This window comes from Carassius gibelio, chromosome A5 (assembly GCF_023724105.1).
Source record: "Carassius gibelio isolate Cgi1373 ecotype wild population from Czech Republic chromosome A5, carGib1.2-hapl.c, whole genome shotgun sequence".
Classification (NCBI taxonomy): Eukaryota; Metazoa; Chordata; class Actinopteri; order Cypriniformes; family Cyprinidae; genus Carassius; species Carassius gibelio.
Genome location: NC_068375.1, coordinates 37,003,380 through 37,024,710, shown reverse-complemented (window position 1 = coordinate 37,024,710; position 21,331 = coordinate 37,003,380). Strand labels below are relative to the sequence as shown.

The 21,331-nt window shown below is 38.3% G+C and overlaps 1 protein-coding gene across 3 annotated transcripts in view; it reads left to right on the top strand.

Annotated features, from left to right (window-relative positions):
- The window catches only part of LOC128014840 (netrin receptor UNC5C-like), a 122,600-nt gene that overhangs the window by 54,355 nt on the left and 46,914 nt on the right, over window positions 1–21,331 (top strand). For all 3 annotated transcript variants that reach the window (XM_052598512.1, XM_052598510.1, XM_052598511.1), the window contains exon 4: window positions 2,642–2,745. In XM_052598512.1, coding sequence (XP_052454472.1) covers window positions 2,642–2,745 — 104 coding nt within the window. The remainder of the gene's footprint in view (window positions 1–2,641; window positions 2,746–21,331) is intronic.

The following is a 21,331-nucleotide window of genomic DNA, read 5'->3' as shown; positions in this document are numbered from 1 at the left end:
ACATTTTATAATGCTCATAATCAGATTACAGTTAGTTTTATGGGTTACATGATTACATATTATTCACACAATAGCAATAAAACATTCATCAATTATTGATTCTCCTTAATAATTTTTTTCTCTTTCTAAAATTCCTACTTTGTGTCATACCATTTAGCTTTGACTAGAATCACACTATAGGATGGTCAGGTAAATGTCAGTGTAAATAAATGCAAATAAATTTGCAAATCGTGCTTCTGAATTTGGGTGAAAAAAGCTCCTCTCAAGCAATTAAAAATTGTATGAAACAAGTAATTATGCAAGTTACTAAACAGTGGTGATGTATAACCGCAAAACACTGTAGTCATCATATCCAGTAACCTTCAGGATTTGTTAATTTTGGAAGTCTGGAGAAGAAATATCCATGTAATGCAGGGAATCCTAAACATTTTAGTCAGTTAATATTTTAATAATCTAACAACCCATTCACTTGTTCACAGTTCCCTGATGTCTGGTTATGGTCTCATTGAAATGCAGTTAAACAAATAAAATATTTCTATTTTTAGTGTTCAAGTGTTTAAATAATTTATTTTACACTTCCATGATTTAATGAATTATTAGCTTTTTATCAACTCACAAACCCACTGCATTAAGCCCAGTTTAGGAAACCTTGTTTTAATGTAATATTTAATGCACTTTATGATCAAAAACGTTAAAATATTTTCTTTTTCTTTGCTTTTATATCGATATAGCATGTTTTGTGGTAAGTGTAAAGCAAGTTAGATAAAAAAGAAATAATACTAATAATCTAAAAAGTATCCAGAATATATTACCTAAAACAAGTAACCTATAAATTACATTACCAACTACAGTTTATGTGGTGTATGTGACTTTCTTCTTTCAGACGAATACAACTGGAGTTATATAAAAAATTGTCCTGGCCCCTCCAAGTCTTTCAGTGGGGGTAAGCAGGTGTTGGTTGTCAACCGTTCAGAAGACGTGAAATAAAGTGCGCGCATCTGTAATAAAATGTCCCTCAAACGGCTCCGGGGACTGAATAAAGGCCTCCTTTAACGAATCAATGCATCTTTGTATGATAAATATCCAGATTTGGAACGTAATAAACACTTTTTTCTCACTTCCGCTGTCTGTTGTATGCGGACATCGTGCAGGCAGATGACATAGGATGACCAAATGCAGGAGCAAAGGAAACAAAGTTCCTCCTGGCTCATTTTGAAATCCTCTGACATTTTTCTTTACAAGTCCTCATTCTGTGCTTCTAATTCATGAACAGCGTTTTGTCTCTGCATTCGTCACTAATCACACAACGTCTATGTCTTACGTCATCCGCCTGGACGGCTTCCTCGTACGACATTCAGCAAAGAAGTGAACAGATATGAAAGTCTTAAAGTGCCCCTATTATGGGTTATGAAAGCTTCATATTTTGGTTTTGGGAGTCCCCAACAACAGGTTGACATGCATGCAATGTTAAAAAAACAACAACACTTTCATTGTCTAATATTATGCATTTATGTTTACCTTACTTGCTCAGTGATTCATTTTTGCAAACCCCTGCTTTGAGTGATGCTAATCTGCGGTGATTGGTCTGAATGGACTCATTTAAATTAAATTAAATTAAATTTATGCATTTAGCAGACGCTTTTATCCAAAGCGACTTACATTTTTTTAATTACATCATGTCTGTAATGCCTAGTAAAGCAGCATTTGTGAGCGCAGTGCTGTTTTGTGTACAGCGTTACCGGAGAAACAGATATTTTTGACACCTAGTGGCAAAAAATGAATTTGCATTTTCATTCAGACCAAGCGAAAAGACCAAGAGGTGGGTGGCCAATATGCTCATGTTTCATGTTGACGTCAACATGAAACGGCTTGGGATTCGTTTTAAAAACTACTCGTTTCAATGATTCAGAGTCAACTCTTTCTTTTGAGTGACAATAACTTTATACATGGTGCACTTTCAGATTGAAAACTTGGGATGGATGTTTTCATTCACTTAGAGCTGTGTTACACACTGCATGAATGGTAATTTTCGAAAATCCATAATAGGGGCATTTTAACTATATCATAAATCTCACAAAGCAACAGAGAGAAAGAGGTTTGGTATTCACATATTCACCCCCTCCACAACTATTCACACAAATCTCGGCATTTACAATTCACAGGTTCACACACGAGGTGTGAGAGAAGGATGTGTTAAAGATGAGATGAGTTTGGCCTTCTGTGTTCAACACCCACTCACAGACACACACACACGCAGAAACCAACAGGGAAAAACAGATATTTACAACCGCATGTGAACATTATGAGATAATAAAGCGAACGAGTAGCACAAATGTTTGCTTTGACCTGAGAATATGGCAGATATGAGCATTATTCTCATGTTCTGTGAGCTGTACTCTTCACCTGTGTGAAGAACCCAATCACACACTGAAAACATCACAATGAGATTAACTGCAGTGCGAGAATGAATCCTGCGCTACTTATTATATAAGTCTGAGAGAACATCTGGTATTTTTCCATTTAAACCCGGAAATAAACTGATAAAATGACCATGTGAAATGTAAGAAATATCCTGCACTGTTTCTATGTGACTAATGAAGTGTAAGTAAATGAGTCGCCTCTCTTTCTCCATTCTCCACAGTCTTGAGGAAGACGTTTGAGCAGGAACCCTTGGGGAAGGAGGTGTCACTCGAACAGGAAGTGCTTCTGCAGTGCCGCCCACCTGAGGGCATACCACCTGCTGAGGTACAAACTCACACACACACACACACACACACACACACACACACACACACACACACACTTCAATGCCCAACTGATCATTGTGTTGCTCTCTCCTGTGTTGCCAGCTGTGAAACTATTTTTTTTTTAATATAATTAATTGCACTAATTAACATGTTAAAGTGACAGCTCTTATTCATATTAGTACAACAGGGCTGAAGGCATACTTTAAGAAAAAAAATTTTTTTTTTCCTCCCATAGTGTATGATTGCAAAAAAATATATAAATGAATAAATATATATATATATATATATATATATGTGTGTGTGTGTGTATGTTTATTGAACATTGATGGAGCAACAGATTTTGTGTGAAAGTTACTGTACATGTGTGAAAAATCTTATACATGTGTGAGGAGCAAGATTTTATACAGATATTAAAGCAACATGTTTTGAATAGTATCTAAGTTACTTGTTCGAAGCAATCCCTCTACTTTCAAAATATGAAACTATAAATGTATTATTCAAAATGAAGAGGAAAAGTCTTGGACACTTTGTTGTTGTCAGGCATTGTTCATCTGTTAATATGAGGTTACTCTGCCAGGGACACTGTGTGAACTTGAGCAGATCTGACTTCATACATCCATGAAAAATGACCTTGAGAGCAGCTGGTTAAATATTGTTGAAAAAAGTGGCTCAGGAACGTGAAGTTTGTTCTGAGAAAAGCTTGCACATCTTTTGAATGCAGACCCCTCCACTTCCTTTTTTTATAATGCAGCAGTGTCCGAATACATATTTGTTCCACTGTATGTGTGTAGACAGACAAACACAGGCAGACTTTGTTCGTATCTTTCTGGAGTATTGGTTCCACTGAACTCTAAGGTCTCATGAACTGTATAAAAATAGAGAAGAAGTGTGAAAGTATAATTGGAGGATAGAATAACACACTTACTTGACGGACTGATTTACTATCTAACAGTTTGGACACATGTTTTGCATGTCGGGGGGGGGTCCGAGTATTTCACAATCTGCTCAGATACTGCAGTTTTCACACACAACCATTTCTAGGGTTTACAAAGAATGGTGTGAACAGGGAAACACATCCAGTGTGTGTCAGTCCTGTGGGAGAAAATGCCTTGTTGATGCTAGAGGTCAGAGGAGAATGGGCCGACTGATTCAAGCTGATAGAAGAGCAACTTTGACTGAAATAACCACTCGTTACAACCGAGGTATGCAGCAAAGCATTTGTGAAGCCACAACACACACAACCTTGAGGCGGATGGGCTACAACAGCAGAAGACCCCACCACTCATCTCCATTACAAATAGGAAAAAGAGGCTACAATTTGCACAAGCTCTCCAAAATTGGACAGTTGAAGACTGGAAAAATGTTGCCTGGTCTGATGAGTCTCTGATGATTTCTGTTGAGACATTCAGATGGTAGAGTCAGAATTTGGCGTAAACAGAATGAGAAGATGGATCCATCATGCCGTGTTACCACTGTGCTGGCTGCTGGTGGTGGTGTAATGGTGTGGGGATGTTTTCTTGGCAGACTTTAGGCCCCTTAGTGCCAATTGGGCATCGTTTAAATGCCACGACCTACCTGAGCATTGTTTCTGACCATGTCCATGCCTTTATGACCACCATATACCCATCCTCTGCTGGCTACTTCCAGCAGGATAATGCACCATGTCACAAAGCTCGAATCATTTCAGATTGGTTTCTTGAACATGACGATGAGTTCACTGAACTAAAATAGCCCCACAGTCACCAGATCTCAACCCAATAGGGCATCTTTGGGATGTGGTGGAAAGTGAGCTTCGTGCCCTGGATGTGCATCCCACAAATCTCCATCAACTGCAAGATGCGATCCTATCAATATGGGCCAACATTTCTAAAGAATGCTTTCAGCACCTTGTTGAATCAATGCCACGTAGAAATAAGGCAGTTCTGAAGGTGAAAGGGGGTCAAACACATACATATATATATATATATATATATATATATATATATATATATATCAGAATTTTGATAATTAAAAACTAAACAGAAAAGGATGAGATGAACAAGATAGTACAGGAAAATCAGTCATCAAGTGTCCAGTATACTGTACATGTTCCTTCTTTAATCAAAAGAAATTGGATTGTGTGTTTGTGTGTGAGTGTGTGTGTGTGTGTGTGTGTGTGTGTGTGTGTGTGTGTGTGCGTGTGTGTGTGTGTGTTTGTGTGTCATCATTGTCATCTGTTTTATTTCAGAGTTAAATGATTTTTCTATTATTCTACAATGTGGACAGTATGTCTAAGCGTTAGACTGCTGCTGTATGCTGTAGTTCTGTGTATGTATGTATGTATGATCTTATGCACAGTTTGTCTGAGTTTGTCTGTCATCACACAGTACGTGTGTACAGACCCTTCAGAGTAGTTTATGCTCCTGATTTTGACCTGGAGGTCAAGGGTTCCCAGAAGAGCCGTAAACGACAGCTGTGGCTCCCAGAGGACACACACACATTCGGGGCCGAGTAAGTTGAGATGTGAAGAAGAGCCATGTGAATTCCACCAAGTGCTGCAATTTCTCTCTGTTCCGCTCTCTGACTCCGTCTAGACTGAACAACCTTTGTACCGTCCCCTCATGTTCCCGGAGGGTGCTGGGAACACTGTGACCCGGTCAGGATATACATTTTCATGTAAATATCATTTGCTTTTTCTGAACTATTCAAGCGAATGACCTCTGTGTTTACTGGGCTTATTTTCTGAACACCCACAGCGTGAGCCGCAGCCATTACGGAGCCAGAACGGTCGAAAATAACAGTGCAGAAAGACGAGACCCGGCCAATCACAGAGCCCTCATTAAAATCACACTGTTTCCATGGCGATGGGATATAATATACATTCAAGTTAACCTGGATACACCGGCGGGCCATAGTTAGAGACCAAAGACCTCTACTTTATACAGTCACTTTATACAATTATATTCTTGCCCTCTGACACACACATACACGTGTAAAGCGTAATACAGTGGCAGGAGTTTATGTACTGAGGGAGCTCTGTTTGTACAATGAATGGTAAATGCTATTCATAACATCCGTAAAATCTGCAGAAACCATCAGGACGCGGTGGGAAACACACATGCAGATGCACTTGAAGCACTCCAGAGACGCACATAAACACACACACACTGAGACTCAAACTGTATTTCATATTAATGTGTCGAAGCTGCTCTGTAACTGTGGTTTTCTAAGCTCCCAGATACTCATAATTTAAAGTAGTTTAAGTCATTTATACAGTCAACGGTGCACTTTTCATAACTATATGGCGCATTCTCAGGAACACTGCCAGTTTTTTCTTCCTGTAATTAACAGACAAATTACAGATACTTAGTCACTTAGTCAGTTCAAAGATTGTACTCACCAAGGCTGCATTTGTTTGGTCAAAAATACAGGAAAATCTGTAACATTGTAAAATATTAACTGTTTTCTATGTGAAGATATTTGAAAATCTAATTTATTCCTGTTATCAAAGCATCATTACTCCATTCTTCAGTGTCACATGATCCTTCAGAAATCATTCTAATATGCTAATTTTATTTTATTTATTTTTTTTATGTCATGTTTCACGTCTTTTTTTTAAATCTAAAATGCTCTATGCATTTTCTTTGTAGAAGAGACCGGAGCTAGTTGTCACATTTTCTTTTCTTTTTTTTTACTCCGGTGAATATTTCTCATGCTAAGTGTATATTTGAAAGTCAATTTCAGTTTTCTTATTAAAGTCTGGGCTGCAAAAAAACTATTGAACATTTCCACTGTTATTGCCTATAGGACAAAAAGATACAGTTCATTGAACATATGCTTTATTTATGACATGCCATAGCGAGGCATTTTGTCACACTATATGGAAACCTATATATTTTTTACAATGGAAACCTGCACAGGCTTAAATTAATTTCAGAACAAAAATAATAAAGACAATAATTTAAAAATAGAATCATTAATACAAAATTAGAAGATTAGTGAATAATCCGTTCTCTCTGAGATGTATATATTTCAGTACTAACAGTTAATATCTGTAAGTATGTGTCCATTGAATTGAAAGTCATAAGTTGTATGAAATTACTATGTAAAATAGTATAATTTATATGAATAAGACCAGTAAGATTGTCTGCTCTTGGTGTTTTAAAGCAACACTCAAAAGCACTGCTTGAGAAAACACACATTCGTGCAGATGTGACAACTAGCCCCGGTCTCTCCTTTCCAGAATGTACTGTGTTTAGGTTAAAATAATAGTGTTTTGGGTTTGTAATTGCTTAGTGTTGACAGTGGTTTGGACTTATTTTGGGTGTGCGGTGGGAGAATATAATTGAACCGTGTGCTTTACACCGGTGCTTGTTGGGAAAAATAGCTTGTTAGTAGAAAAGCTGCACTATTTGAAAACTGCTAAGCTGCTGTCACGCTACTGACAAATGTAGTTAAGTTAGAAACATTGCCTGTTTTAGCTTTTCCTTAGCACTACCTCTCACACACGTTCAACAGAAAGCTGTCGATAGCTTCCAGCAGTGTGTTTGATGCTCCTGCAGCCTCACAGTTACAGGAATTAATATCTTCTTCATAAGCTCAGAGCAAAAGCACTTTACTGTGTTTTTTGCTAATGAAGATGGAGATGGTTTACGGTAACAGACTTTTATGGGGTGCCATTAATTAAATGTGCTGATGTTCTGTATGTTGGTAATGTGTCAGCGTGTGTGTAAATTTCAGAAATGCGTCTGGAGATGGAGTGAGTTATTGTGTCCGAGGCGAGTTAATTCAGTACACATGCTGACACGCACATTTTGACAGCTATGCATACGCACACACCAGGTCAAAGTCATAAATTAATATCTGTAAGTATGTGTCCATTGACCAATAGCATTTGAATATGATTTGAACCTGTTGTATATAAATGTATGCATAAATGTGCTTGCATTTAAAAGTTAAAAGAATGTTCCTGTGGCTTAGTGGTAGAGCACTGTGTTAGTAACACAAAAAATCATGGGTTCAATTCCCAGGGAACACACATACTGGTAAAAAAAAAAAAAAATGTGTAGCTTGATTGCACTGTACTGTAAGTCACTTATATAAAAGCTAAAATGTGTGAATGTAAAACCACTGAATAATTGCACTTGCTTTGAGAGAATGTAATTTTAAACTGTAATTTTACATAGAAGTTTAAATAGCTGTTTTCTATTTGAATGTATTTTGAAATGTAATGTATTTCTGTGATGCAAAGTTGAATTGCTCCAGTCTTCAGAGTCACATGATCCTTCAGAACTCATTCTTATATGCTGATTTGCTGCTCAAGAAACATTGCTGATTTTTATCCATGTTAAAAACAGTTATGCTACTAAAATTGTTAACAAAAAGATATACAATAAATATAAAAAAAAATCTTTAAATTATAGATTGTTTAAAGCTAGTAGATTTATCTTACTGACCCCAAACTTTTGAATCTGTTATATCTTTAATGCAAGTACATTTTTTTATATATTTTTTCATTTGATTTTAACTGCTTTTAAGTAAAAAAAAAAAAAAAAAAAAACTTTACAGCTCAAATAACTCACATTTTATATGGAAAGTGCGATCTCAGGTCTCTGTGTGTTTGTTTGTGTGTGTGTTTATCACATAAATTAAAGCAGTGCATTAATATAGAACGGTGATTAAACTGAATGGTTACAGTGGTGTGCACTGTATATCTGTTATTGAAGAAACTTTTGAAAAGTAAAAAAAAAAACATTTAAGAAAAAATCCTTAGAATCTATTTACTTGAAAATCAAAAAGGGTTATTGTTTTTTATCGTATCATTTAAAAATGTACAGAAATCATTGGTGCATTGGCACAGTGGTTTAATAGAAAAATTAAAATGAGTATGTCATGCCGAAAATGTTGCCGAACCCTGATCTAAACAATACGCTAATAATTAAGACAGCTTTACACTTCAAATAACACACATGGAACAGGAACATTTATTCAACTGTTTGCACTTAGAATCAATACTGATCAGTAGTGTAGCCAGAAAAGAGTGTGCATATGAAAATCTGGGTGTGCCACATTTATTGTCAGATTACTGTGCAAAATTATGGGATAGTATTTTTGTCACACTGTTTCCGTCCAACCATACTCCTAGTGTTAATTTGCAGGTCATGTCAAAATGTAGTTAATTGTTAAATGTAATCATTTTCTTCCAAATACGATAACTTTGAACTTCTGGTACGATACTTGTACATTTTCCAATCTGGCAACACTGTCTGTTGATGTTGGGCCCGGGGAGGGAGAAACATCCTCATCAGGTGTAACGCTATAAGGCCTTGTGTCTGGCTGTTCATCAAGCCAAGGTTTTTTGCTAAAAAAAAATTAAGAAAGGAGCTCTGCAACATATTGCTAGCTAGCAATGTGCAATCAAAAATTACGCCACTGTAACAATGGATGAAAAGTTTAGAGCCCTACTGATGATTAAGTCTGGAGTGTGTCCACCCGGTGGGTCCATGTACATGCTGAATCGACAGGTAAAAAAAAGCCTCAAGTCCAAATATTCATTTATCACCAATTAACTGTTTGACAAACACTTACTGCTTAGATGTCCAGATCTGAATTTAGAAAAAATCTCAAACATGCCGAGTCGCGAACGGGCTCCGAAGTCCCGATCTGAATCAACCGAGTCGAGAACAGGCTCCGAAGTCCCGATCTGAATCAATCAACTGAGTTGCGAACAGGCTCCGAAGTGCCGATCTGAATCAACCGAGTCCCAGAACAGGCTCCAAAGTGCCGATCTGAATCAACCGAGTCGCGAACAGGCTCCGAAGTGCCGATCTGAATCAACCGAGTCGCGAACATGCTCCGAAGTCCCGATCTGAATCAACCGAGTCGCGAACAGGCTCCGAAGTGCCGATCTGAATCAACCGAGTCGCGAACAGGCTCCGAAGTGCCGATCTGAATCAACAGAGTCGCGAACAGTCTCCGAAGTGCCGATCTGAATCAACCGAGTCGCGAACAGCCTCCGAAGTGCCGATCTGAATCAACCGAGTCGCGAACAGGCTCCGAAGTGCCGATCTGAATCAACAGAGTCGCGAACAGGCTCCGAAGTGCCGATCTGAATCAACAGAGTCGCGAACAGGCTCCGAAGTGCCGATCTGAATCAACCGAGTCGCGAACAGGCTCCGAAGTGCGGATCTGAATCAACCGAGTCGCGAACAGGCTCCGAAGTGCCGATCTGAATCAACCGAGTCGCGAACATGCTCCGAGGTGCCGATCTGAATCAACCGAGTCACGAATATGCTCCGAGGTGCCGATCTGAATCAGCCGAGTCGCGAACTATATATATATATATATATATATATATATATATTCTAAACAACAATAGCCCAAGTTTAGTAAACATTTTTTATTGAGACTATAAAAAATAATTCTGCATCTATTTTTATTTTTTATTTTTATGGCACAGGCACACCCTGGCACACCCGTGGCTACGCCACTGATACTGATAGAAGCAATAATATTTCTTGACAAGAACAGTATTCTCTGCTAAACCTAAAGTGCTGTAAAGAAGCATTAAAGAGGCTTTATATTAAAGGTAAAGTTGGCAAGGTGAAGCTGAGTGTGTGAGGTGTGTTTAAGCTTTCAAGTGAGTGCAGAGGTCAGGAAGAAGTGTTTCAGTGTGTGTGTGTGTGTGTAGTACTTTAACATGTGGTGTTCGTGAGGAAGTGTGTGTTCATTATGCAGGACTCAAGGGACGAATCACACACGCTAAACACACCTGATCCCCATGATGACCCGTAACCGCAAATCTGGCCCTGCTGTCTGCAGCTGTCATTTATCTCAACACACTTTCACTCTCCTGCTCTCATGTTTTTTCACTCTCCCTTTGTTTTGTTTTTTTCATTCCTCTAACCATTCATAAACACAACCGTGCCATAAGATCAGGCTATATGAGGACATTTCACGTAACTGTTAAATTATGTAACATATAATAATGTTGCAGATTAATTAATCGAATCAAATGAATTAATTACACAAGATACTGACTGATTCATAAAAAGTGTCTGATCAATTTTGATAACTGCTGAGAAAAGCTTTATTTTAAATGGTTAATGCTGAAACTACACATATATGTTCATTTCATTGTTTTAACAGATGAAGGTTACACACAGAGCTGGAGTAATGCAGTGTGTGTGTGTGTGTGTCTCTGTGGAGTTTGTGATCTCTGGAGGTTCTCGGTGCATCTGTGTTGTGATTAATGACCGTCTCTCCCCTCAGAGAGCGAGACACAGCACAACAACAGCTCAATACGGCCTCATCTCATCTCTCCTCTGTTCTCCTCTCATCATAGGTCTCTCCTCTTCTCTCTAATCACTCAAAAGTTGCTCTTTCGTAACTCAGCGGAGACCTCATTATGCTTTATTTAAGTATCATCTTTGTTTCAGATATTTCTTATAGAACTTCTTAGGGAAAATAATTATACCGTAGATACAAATAAGACCTTTTATCACATGGAATCGATTAAGAAATGATAGAGATGTGAAAACGTATCTGTGATTTGATGTCATCACATGAAAATGTCCAGCAGTTTGATCATTTAGAAAATTAATTTGTGATTTAAGGAATCTCTCATGTCTGGAAGAAAAACTAATAGTGACACTTGCCTAAAACCTGTGTGTGTGTGTGTGTGTGTGTGTGTGTGTGTGAAAGGTATATATAGCTTTGGGACTCGGTGACATGCTCCGATGGCCCAGTTCTGTCTGTTCAACGGCCCACAACCCTCCCTCATTCTGTGTGTGTGTGTGTGTGTGTGTGTGTGAGAGAGAGAGAGAGAGAGAGAGAGATCATTTTCCATCCGCCCAACTGCGCAGAGGAATTTTTCCGCTCTTGCGTCTTTATTTAAGTCAGCGGCAGAGCTTTGATGTCAACACAAAAGAAACAGACAGAACCACTTTATCTGCTGAAATATTCACACAGCCATTTGCTCTTCAGAAACACGCTCAGATCTCACACACACCTCTCCAACCTGAGCAGGAACAGGAAGTTGATCAGAGATCAGTGTCGGGATCAGAACATAAGGAGGTTTATGGCAAAAAAAAGGAGATCTGAGGGCTGTGTTCTTAATAGAATACCAGTTTACGCTGAAAGATGTCAACTATTTTTAGCTATATACATTTTAAACTGTTTGTTGTTGTTACACGACATCACTACATATAATATTTATCCCTCAAATATATACTTTCAATCAAATTTAGCTGAAAAAACATGTTGTTCACAATCTACTACATGCTTTCTGTTGTCTGATTGATAGTTCATAATTTTTTAGCAAATAAAAGGCATTTTGGTGTCATTTTAAAAACATCCCTCTACAGCTTGTGTCTTTCTCCTGTGAAATTTTTCTGATTTTTGTAAAGTAGGCGTAACTTTTATATTGTTAGTAAAGATGATAATTTACTGGACTGAAGTATTGTAGATTTACTTGATTATCCAAACCTCATTTTTAGAAAAATAATGTTCAGATGTACTGTATATTTGTTCATCTCTCAGTCATCATTGTTCATTGTGTTACAGTATATTTCTTGAAACTACAGAGCTTTGATCATAAAACTTTTAAAACATTTAAATATTATCTTACTGAGATATAATTGGAAGATATAGAGTGGCAACTGATATTTATATGCAATCTCTCTTGTTCGTCTACTATACTGTCATCAAGATCTCATTGATTTACATTATAGCATCAGAATTTCATTTTACTTTTATCATATACATTTTAGCAACTGCTGCAATTTGCATATTTTTGCTCAGTTTGAGCCTCTTAATAAAACTGGGGTGTTTTTTTTTCTCTCATGGAGTATTAGTTAAATTTTTCATTATATCATACTATATGAGCCGTTAAAACCTGATGTATCAAATATGATATGCAACAAAAAACACTAATAGATTTTTTAATGTTCTGTTTAGATTTAATGCTCCATTTCAAAGAAATTGATTTTCTTAGTATTCTTCAATATGTCAGGCTTTACAGGGTTAAATTGGTTAGTGGCTATTTTACTTGTCAGAAATAAAAACTTAAAGTTGAATCAAATTTCAAATCAAATAATGAATATGATATGGGAAAATTCCTGACATTTGTTTTCAAGCATTATCCATCACACTAGAAACAGTAGGTCAAGTTGAGCACATTGCATTGCAGTGTGTGTGTGTGGGGGGGGGGGGGGGGGATCTGTCAACTGGTAGTTTCACTGACTTAATTAACAACAGCAATTGTGCCAATTATGTTAATGAGACTACTAATGCCAAGCAGTCAATAACACAGGCTACACGATGTGTGTGTGTGTGTTTGTAATGTTGTAAGTTTAGTGTGCATGAGAGTGCTGAGTGATTGTTACACTAGTAATCTACTGACAGATGATTATACAAACACTATAACAGATTAATAGGATTCAGTCTTTTTAACAATATGATGGTTTTTGTGTGTAATCTTTTTTTTTCTTGTTGAATGTCCTCCTAGTTACATGGCTGAATATCAAGCAAAATCATAACACACACACGTACAGTATATAATTATTTTATATACTGTATATTTATATGTATATAATTATCATTATTCGTACAGCATATCATTTATTTGCTTGAAATACCACATTGGACTGAATCTTTTTTTTTGTTCATGTATTTATTTATTTGTTTATTTTTGCCATTTTGTTTGAATGTAGGTTTTTTTTAATGATTTAAACCAGATTTAAATCTAGAGTGGTGAAATAAAGGGATAATCCACCCCAAAATTGGACTGTGATGTTTATCTGCTTACCCCCAGGGCATCCAAGATGAAGGTGACTTTCTTCAGTAGAGCACAAATGAAGATTTTTAACTTAATGCATTGCAGCCTGTCAGTCATATAATTTAAGTGAATGGGAATCACGGCTTTGAGAGTCAAAAAAACATACACAAACAAAACCAAGTCTAACCCTGTGGCTCGTGACCATATACTGATGTTTAAAGACACGAAACAATCTGTCTGTGCATTAAACTGAATAGTATTTATATCTGATTTTCACTGCAATGTCCAAACTGTCCTAAACGCATTCACAACAGTTGCGCATGATGCGTCTACTTCTTCATCTTGCTTTATGGCAGAGCGCAGACTTATTAGTGCATTACCGCCACCTATCTATCAAATGGAGCATTGACACTCCTAATTGAGATTGTAGAAAAAAATGAAATAAATACTTTTCAGTTTCTTGCACAGACCTATCGTTTCGTGTCACATCACATCAATGTATCGACATGAGCTGCAGGGTTTAATTTGGTTTTGTTTGTGTATGTTTTTTTTTTTACTCTCAAAGCCGTGATTCCCATTCACTTCCATCAGCGGTTCTCAATTGCAGTATCTCGCCCCCCAGCTCTGCATATATTGCAAGTGAGCTCCATGCATGAACTCTGTTCCCACTGACATGGTCCCTACACAGTGTTCAGTGCTCCCTACTCCCTGAGAGGGGAAATCTGGTGAAGTTTGCCTCACTTCGGGAACATTCATTCATGGATTTGAGATATGCAACATCTTCACACACGGACAAGTGTGACATCATATAACTCTGTATAAATAATTACAATTGAAACTGACGTCTCGCACACTTCATCGCACTTTGAATGGAACATACTGTACATTCACTTAGAACTGGAATCATGGCGGAATATCCTGTGATGTTCATTTTGCAGGGCACTTACGAACAAACTTCTGAAGCCATAAGAGAAACATACAAAATGTGCAGAGCAGACTGCAATGGTTCGAGTTAAAAATCTTTGTTGTGTTTTCCTGAAGAAACAACATCACCTACATCTTGGACGCCCTGCGGGTAAAAAGATAAACATAACATTTTCATTTTTGGGTGAACTATCCCTTTAATAACCACAAATATATTAACATAAGCAAACATACGACAGAATTTTGAAATATGGACACACTGTTGGGGTTGTATTTGTGTATATTCATAATCTTTATGGTAGTTGGTTTTTCAAGGGTTCTGGCTGGTCAGACTCGGTGCAGTCCTACTTTAGTTAGACAGTTTGCTCGTCTATCAGTTATATGAGTTAGAGTTAACATGGTTAGATGATTGAGCTGTTTTCAACATTGCTAATAACAAGAGAAGAAATTAAATCAGCATATTATAATGTTATTAGAAGGTTCATGAAGACTGGAGTTATGACCCTCTATGGGCCATGCTTTGCATCACTGGAATAAAATGTATTTTATTTTTATAATTTTTTTATATGTTACAGTAGAAAAGAGTAAACCTTTATTAATTTAATTAATATTTCACTATATTAACATGTGTTCCAAAATATAGCTTGAAGTCTTTGAGCAGCACTCATATTTATATAATTAAAACAATAAATAATGAATGTAATCATTAATCAAACTAACACATTTATTTTGTTAATTTGTAATTAAATTATGGCAAAAATGTTAATAATCCAGATTTACTAGAAAGATAATTGATTTAAATATTTTTCCTTTCATATATTTCTGCATTGTCATATTTAGTAATCGTAGGCTTTGTTTTCCAGTGATGTTTGAATGAATGTTTTGTTTCTCTAAGAAGTTCATGAAAAGAGTTCCTCCAGCTGAGAGAATTCCAGGGCGGATCTCTGTGAAAATAGAAAAATCTCTTCACTGCATTCCTCAGATATCTATGTCACACACACACACACACCTCAGCCTGCAGATGACACTTCTGGAGGAGCCTGTCATCCGCAGCGTCAGATCACAAAAAGATGAAAGAGACATAAACTGATTTTACTTTTACTGTCTTTCTCTCTATCTCTCTGTAGATACAAAAGAAATCAGCTCAATGTGGCCTGGCATGATTGTTAGAAACACATTATTTCCAGATGATCCAATATGATTCATCATGATGAATTCGGAGGAGGTAGCAGATCTAACTAAGAGAAGCAATAAGTCAGTTCACAAATAAAAGAGTTACATTTTCACAAAAATTTAAATTCTGTCACATTTATTCAACTTGTATGATTTTTTTTTCTTCCGTGAATCACGAGCTGTGTGTGTGTGTTTTATCTTCTGTGCTTGTTTGAGCTCAAGGTGAGAGTAAATTCCAGTTGTCTGTAATAACAGTGTTGGGTTCTGCTTCAAATCCTCCACCGCTGGAGTGTTATTAGTTGATGAAATACAGTCTGATTATTGATATCTGCAGGGCATACACTGATGTTCTCAGTGTTGAGTTGTAGAGATACGCAGGTGTGCTGTTACAGTAACTCAGATGTCAAATTGGGCAAAAGTCTGCAGATAATATACACAACTCTTCAAAATGAGCATGCATTGATTTGTTTGTAATTTTAAATTAAATTAGTAAATATTCATTTTTTTCAATACACCTATGCTACTACTACTGTGCTCAGTTATGACTGACCAGTTCTTTTCCTCGGAATGACCATAAGCATAGATGCAGACAAAAGCTTGCATTTTCCGTCCTTATGAGTTATGTTTAATATTTAATCTGCTGTACTATACTACACGTCTATGCAGAGTGCAGGGCAACATCATGCATTTTACATAACCTAGGTGGAAGACCATGGTGGATTATTCCTCTCATTACACCCAAACTCTCCATCAGTTTCTTCAGTCCTGTGCATGAAGACATCCATAGCACTGCTGAATTAAGCAGGTGTGAGATTAAAGTAGCCGTGCTGCATGCGCTGATCATAAGCTCGATCACTGAATACGCTGCATAATTCACGATAGCCCACTTAGCACGCATGTAGAGCACTTCAGCAGCATTGGTGAGTTCTTACAAGCCTCTGCTGGGAACTCAGCCTCATGTACCTTCACCAAAGCCTATATATTACAGCCACCCACTTCATTTCCCATATGGAGTGTTCCTTGATTGCGAGGGCTCGACGATGCTTGCTTGAATCCACAATGAGACTGTACAATTTTCAGAGCTCATGAAAGGACGCGAGTATCTTTTCTGAAGAGATGTGAGTTTAAAAAGGTTTAGGACACTAAAGAAATAGAGCTGTTATTGTGCTTTTGGGCCTTGCACACCTGGAGTTCTGCTGAGAAGAACTTCAGCAAACATGTAAATGAGCTTTCTGTAGTATTTCAGGTAGTGTTTGAGAGTGTGTTTTTATACCGGAGAATAAAAAAGACCTTAGACTTTACTGATAGTGTTCAAATACCTTCCCTACAGGGTACAAAATTCAGGATTAAAGAATCGTCTCCCTTTTAATTCATGAGTGTGAATTTGAATTGAGTTGGCCGTGACACACAGGAGGGTAATTGGAATCTGAAATGGAATGACAGAAAGAGGAATAGCTTACTGAACTGCTTAATTTATTGCATCATAAGAAATGTATATGTCTGTCTAGCTGTCTGTCCATCCTTCCATGTATAAATAAAAGTGTAACTTTAAGTATATCCTCACCCAATTTTATCTAGAGTTAAATGATCTTCAAATATTTAATGCCGTTTGAATGTTTAGAATGTTTTGAAAATAGGCAGAAAGATTCTAAATACATAGATTCTTTATTATAATACATATTTAAACACAGTACAATGTCTAAATAAATTCCATTAGATTCTAAACACATATGCAGTTGATCCCTCTTTGCACTTGTAACAGTTTCCACTCTTCTGGGAAGACTTTGCACAAGCTTTTAAAGTGTTTCTGTGGGATTTTTTGCTCGTTCATCCAGTAGAGCACTTCTGAGGTCATGCACTGATGTTGGATGAGAAAGCTTTGCGTGCTATCTCTGTTCCAGTTCATCCCAAAGGTGTTGGATGGAGTTGAGGTCAGGGCTTCCACACCAAACTCATCCACCCATTTCTTTATGGAGCTTGCTTTGTGAACTGGGGCGCAGTCATTCTGTAACAGAAAAGTGTCTTCCCTTAACTGTCCAAAATATCTTATTATGCTGAAGCTTTAAGATTTCCCTTCGCTGGAAATAAGTGGCAAGGCCCAACCCCTGAAGAACAACCCTATACCATCTCTCTCCTCCACCAAACTTGATAGTTGGCACAATGCAGTCAGGCAGGTAACGTGCTGCGTCACTTCCACAGAACAGGTTTCCACTGCTCCAGAGTCCAGTGTCAGCTGCTTTACACCACTTCACAACATTTGACATTGTACTTGGTGACGTAAGGCTTGCATGCAACTGAAAACCCATTCATGAAGCTCCTGCAGCATATTTTTTTTGTGTTGATATAAATGCCAGTGGAAGCTTGGCACTCTTCAGCTATGGAAGCAGCAGAGCATTAGTGACACCCTTACACACCATTCCCCCTTAGCATTCGGTGACCTGCTCTGTGACTTTACATGGTCTTCTGCTGTTGCTGTTCCTAAACACTTCTACCTTTCAATAACAACACTTAGAGTGGAATTTCTAATAGGGGTGAAATATCACAAACTGAGTAGGGATGCACAGATACCGAATTTTCCAGAACGAGTCCAATACTGGCACTTTTATTTTGGTACTTGCTAATACCGATACCTGTATTTTTATTGTATTTGTAATAATTTCCTTCAGTTATTTTCACACTTAATTGTGCCAATTAAAAAGTATTGTACAAGCTTTTGTTATTTTCACTGTTCATATTCACCTTCATCTTTCAATTTAATAGCACAGTGCACATTAGAGCTGCTCCATTACAGCGGCACAGTACTGTAATCACAAGATGTTGTCCTGTAATAATGCAGGGAACCGCTGGTTATACATAAAGCTTGTAATAGCAATAGACATATCTTCTGAAATATAAGTTATGTTTTCTGTCATCTGAAACGTGCTGTGACTTATACTCCAAAGCAACTAATATAATGCATTTAATGTCAAGCAAGCAAAACATGCGCAATGTGTGACCACAATAAGAGAGACATGTATAGTCTGGCTCATTTTGTTTTTTGGTATCAGAGCAATTTAATGAGTATGAGTACAGAAGCGCAGTATCAGTTTCGGTGCATCCTTACTTCCAAGTAATCCAATTAATGTCGTTTAAACCTTCAGATGCACACACGTGCACATTTACACATTTACTAGTTTCTCAACCTTCAGATCAGTATATTCCGTCCTAAATAAAAACTTCTCTTTGATGGAGACGGTGTTTATTTTACAAATCAAATATCCATCACCTATACACACGAATGCATAAATAAATAATCTATTTTGGCATGAAGAAAAATCAGTTATCTGTGAGATATTGAAATATTTCACAAAACTTCCTGATTGGTTTTGCTTTCAGCCTGTGTGTGTGTTTGGTTGTTGATTCTGCGTTTGCCCGGCGGGTACAGGAACTCTGTTCTGGCGGTAAACACCAACAGGAGAAAATGAGCAGGTGCGTAAGAGCATCTCTCTGCCTCTTTCATCCTGTTCAGCAGACGAGTCCCTGCAGAGAGAAATCAGGCCGTCCAAAACAGCCGTGATTGGGCCGAATGTGAGCTTCACAGAGGCACGGCTGCGAGAGATAAGGACCAAATGTCAGTCACGCTCAAAGAGAGAGCACTACAAACATGCAGTTTACACACGGGTGAAAGTACACAACTCGTTGAAAGTTGGACACACTTTTTACTCAGTGAGTTTTGTTATTTAACACATTTTAGAGTAGTAGTAAAGTAATCAAAACTACATTATTGTGTCTTTTGAAGAAATTATGAGTGGTTTGTCTGTGCAAAGTCTTGTCTCTAAATAAGATTCAGCTCTCTTCTTCAGTTTTACCCTCTATTTCTTTCCAGTCATTTTGATCTGGAGAGGATTTTCTTTGACTTAAAAAAAGAATAAGTTAATTTCATTGCATTAGACTAAAATGTATTTTTTCCCCACCTTCCAGGCATGGGATGTTCCAGGTCAGAAATGACCGGCATTAAAAAAATAGCTTGTAAATTTCTAATTTTCCTGTATTATTACCAAATCTTGGATCCAGTCTTTTTTTTTTATCAACTTGTTAAACCTCAATAATCTGAGTTTATGCACCTCATTTCTGCACCTTTGCACCTCAATCCAAAAATAAATACTTGTGCTTATTGAAATAAATATTTCATGAGGTCATTCTACCTCACCCACCAGATCTGCCCGATCTCTGGGTTCGGAAGCCTGAGCTGCGGTCCTTCCCCCTAGTAATGGCCGTGACGCACCGGCTTTCTTTCTCCAAGGAGATTGACACGGAGGGCGTCGATGAGCTCGCAGTTGCACTTCATCAGCTGCACAGACATCAGTTTCACAAGCATATTACGCCTAAATATTATAAGGAGCAGCATTAATGAGGAGCGCAGCTCGCACAGTCAGCTCTCGGAAAGAAATAAGGGGGCTGATTGTGTTTCTCTGCATATCTGGGGATGGGCTGGAGACGCCTTTTCCTATCTCCACCTGTGTTCCCTAGATCTAGAGTTCGCTGTCGTGGCTCGGAAGCCCTTGTTGCGGTTCCTTCCCCCCTGACTGTGAACTCGCGGCTGCAGCTATTTATATCTGAGGAAATTAATATTATTTGTGTGACTAAGCAGCTCATGTGTATTACATCATTTTCATTTTTTATGTGAATCTTACCACTCCAGACTGTGTTTACTTGTCTGTTTTTTACTTGGGGAGCAGTTTGGGGTTCGATGCCTTGCTCAAGGGCACCTAAGTCATGGTACTGAGGGTGGAAAGAGCACTGTACATGCACTCCCCCCATCCACAATTCCTGCCGCCCGAGACTCGAACTCACAACCCTTTGATTGTGAGTCCGATTCTCTAACCACGAGGCCACGACTTCCCACAATGTCTCCATGTCTCCATCCTTCCACAACACAGGAAGTTTCTGAGGTTCACTTTCGGGGGCGAAGCATACTGATATCGAGAACTTCCATTCAGCCTTGCACTCTCACCCCGCATACTAAATTATATCAACGATTGGTTGAGTTTAGCTCAATCAGAGCAGATGGCCGCCTGACATCGAGATGTCGTTCTTGCCCACATGGGGGAGCGTGGTTTGAGACTGAACGCCAGAAAAGTGTACTTTCTCCATTACAGAGGACCACTTACTTAGGCGTAGTGTAGGATTCGACCACGATGCAGGCACGTCTGTTTCCTGCTCGTATCGAGGCCAGTCACTCACTGTCAAACAGTTTCAGAGACTGCTGGGTCTGATGGCAGCTGCGTCCAACGTGATACCTTTGGCCTGCTGCACATGAGACCCCTACAGTGGTGGCTCAAAACCAAGGGATTTTCCTTGAGAGGGAACCCACTTCAAGATATCAAGGTCATACGGCGATGCCTCCGTGCCTTGGACACTCTCACTCAGAGCAGTGTATATTCCTGGGAGATTGAATGTGGGAGCAGACATACTGTCAACACAGGGGCCAAGGCCCGTGAAATTGAGGCTTCATCCCGAGATGGTGAAGCAGATATGGAGAGCTTTTTTACCTCTTGGCGACATCGCAATGTCCCCTGTGGTTCTCTCTAGTTCATCCAGTTCCTCTCGGACCGGACACTATGGTACAGACTTGGCCGAGGCTTCGTCTGTACGTTTTTCCCCAATCGCTCTGCCCCCGGGAGTTCTGGCAAGAGCACGCCGGGACTGGGTCCATCCTCTATTAGTAGCCCCATTCTGCCTGGGCCGAGTA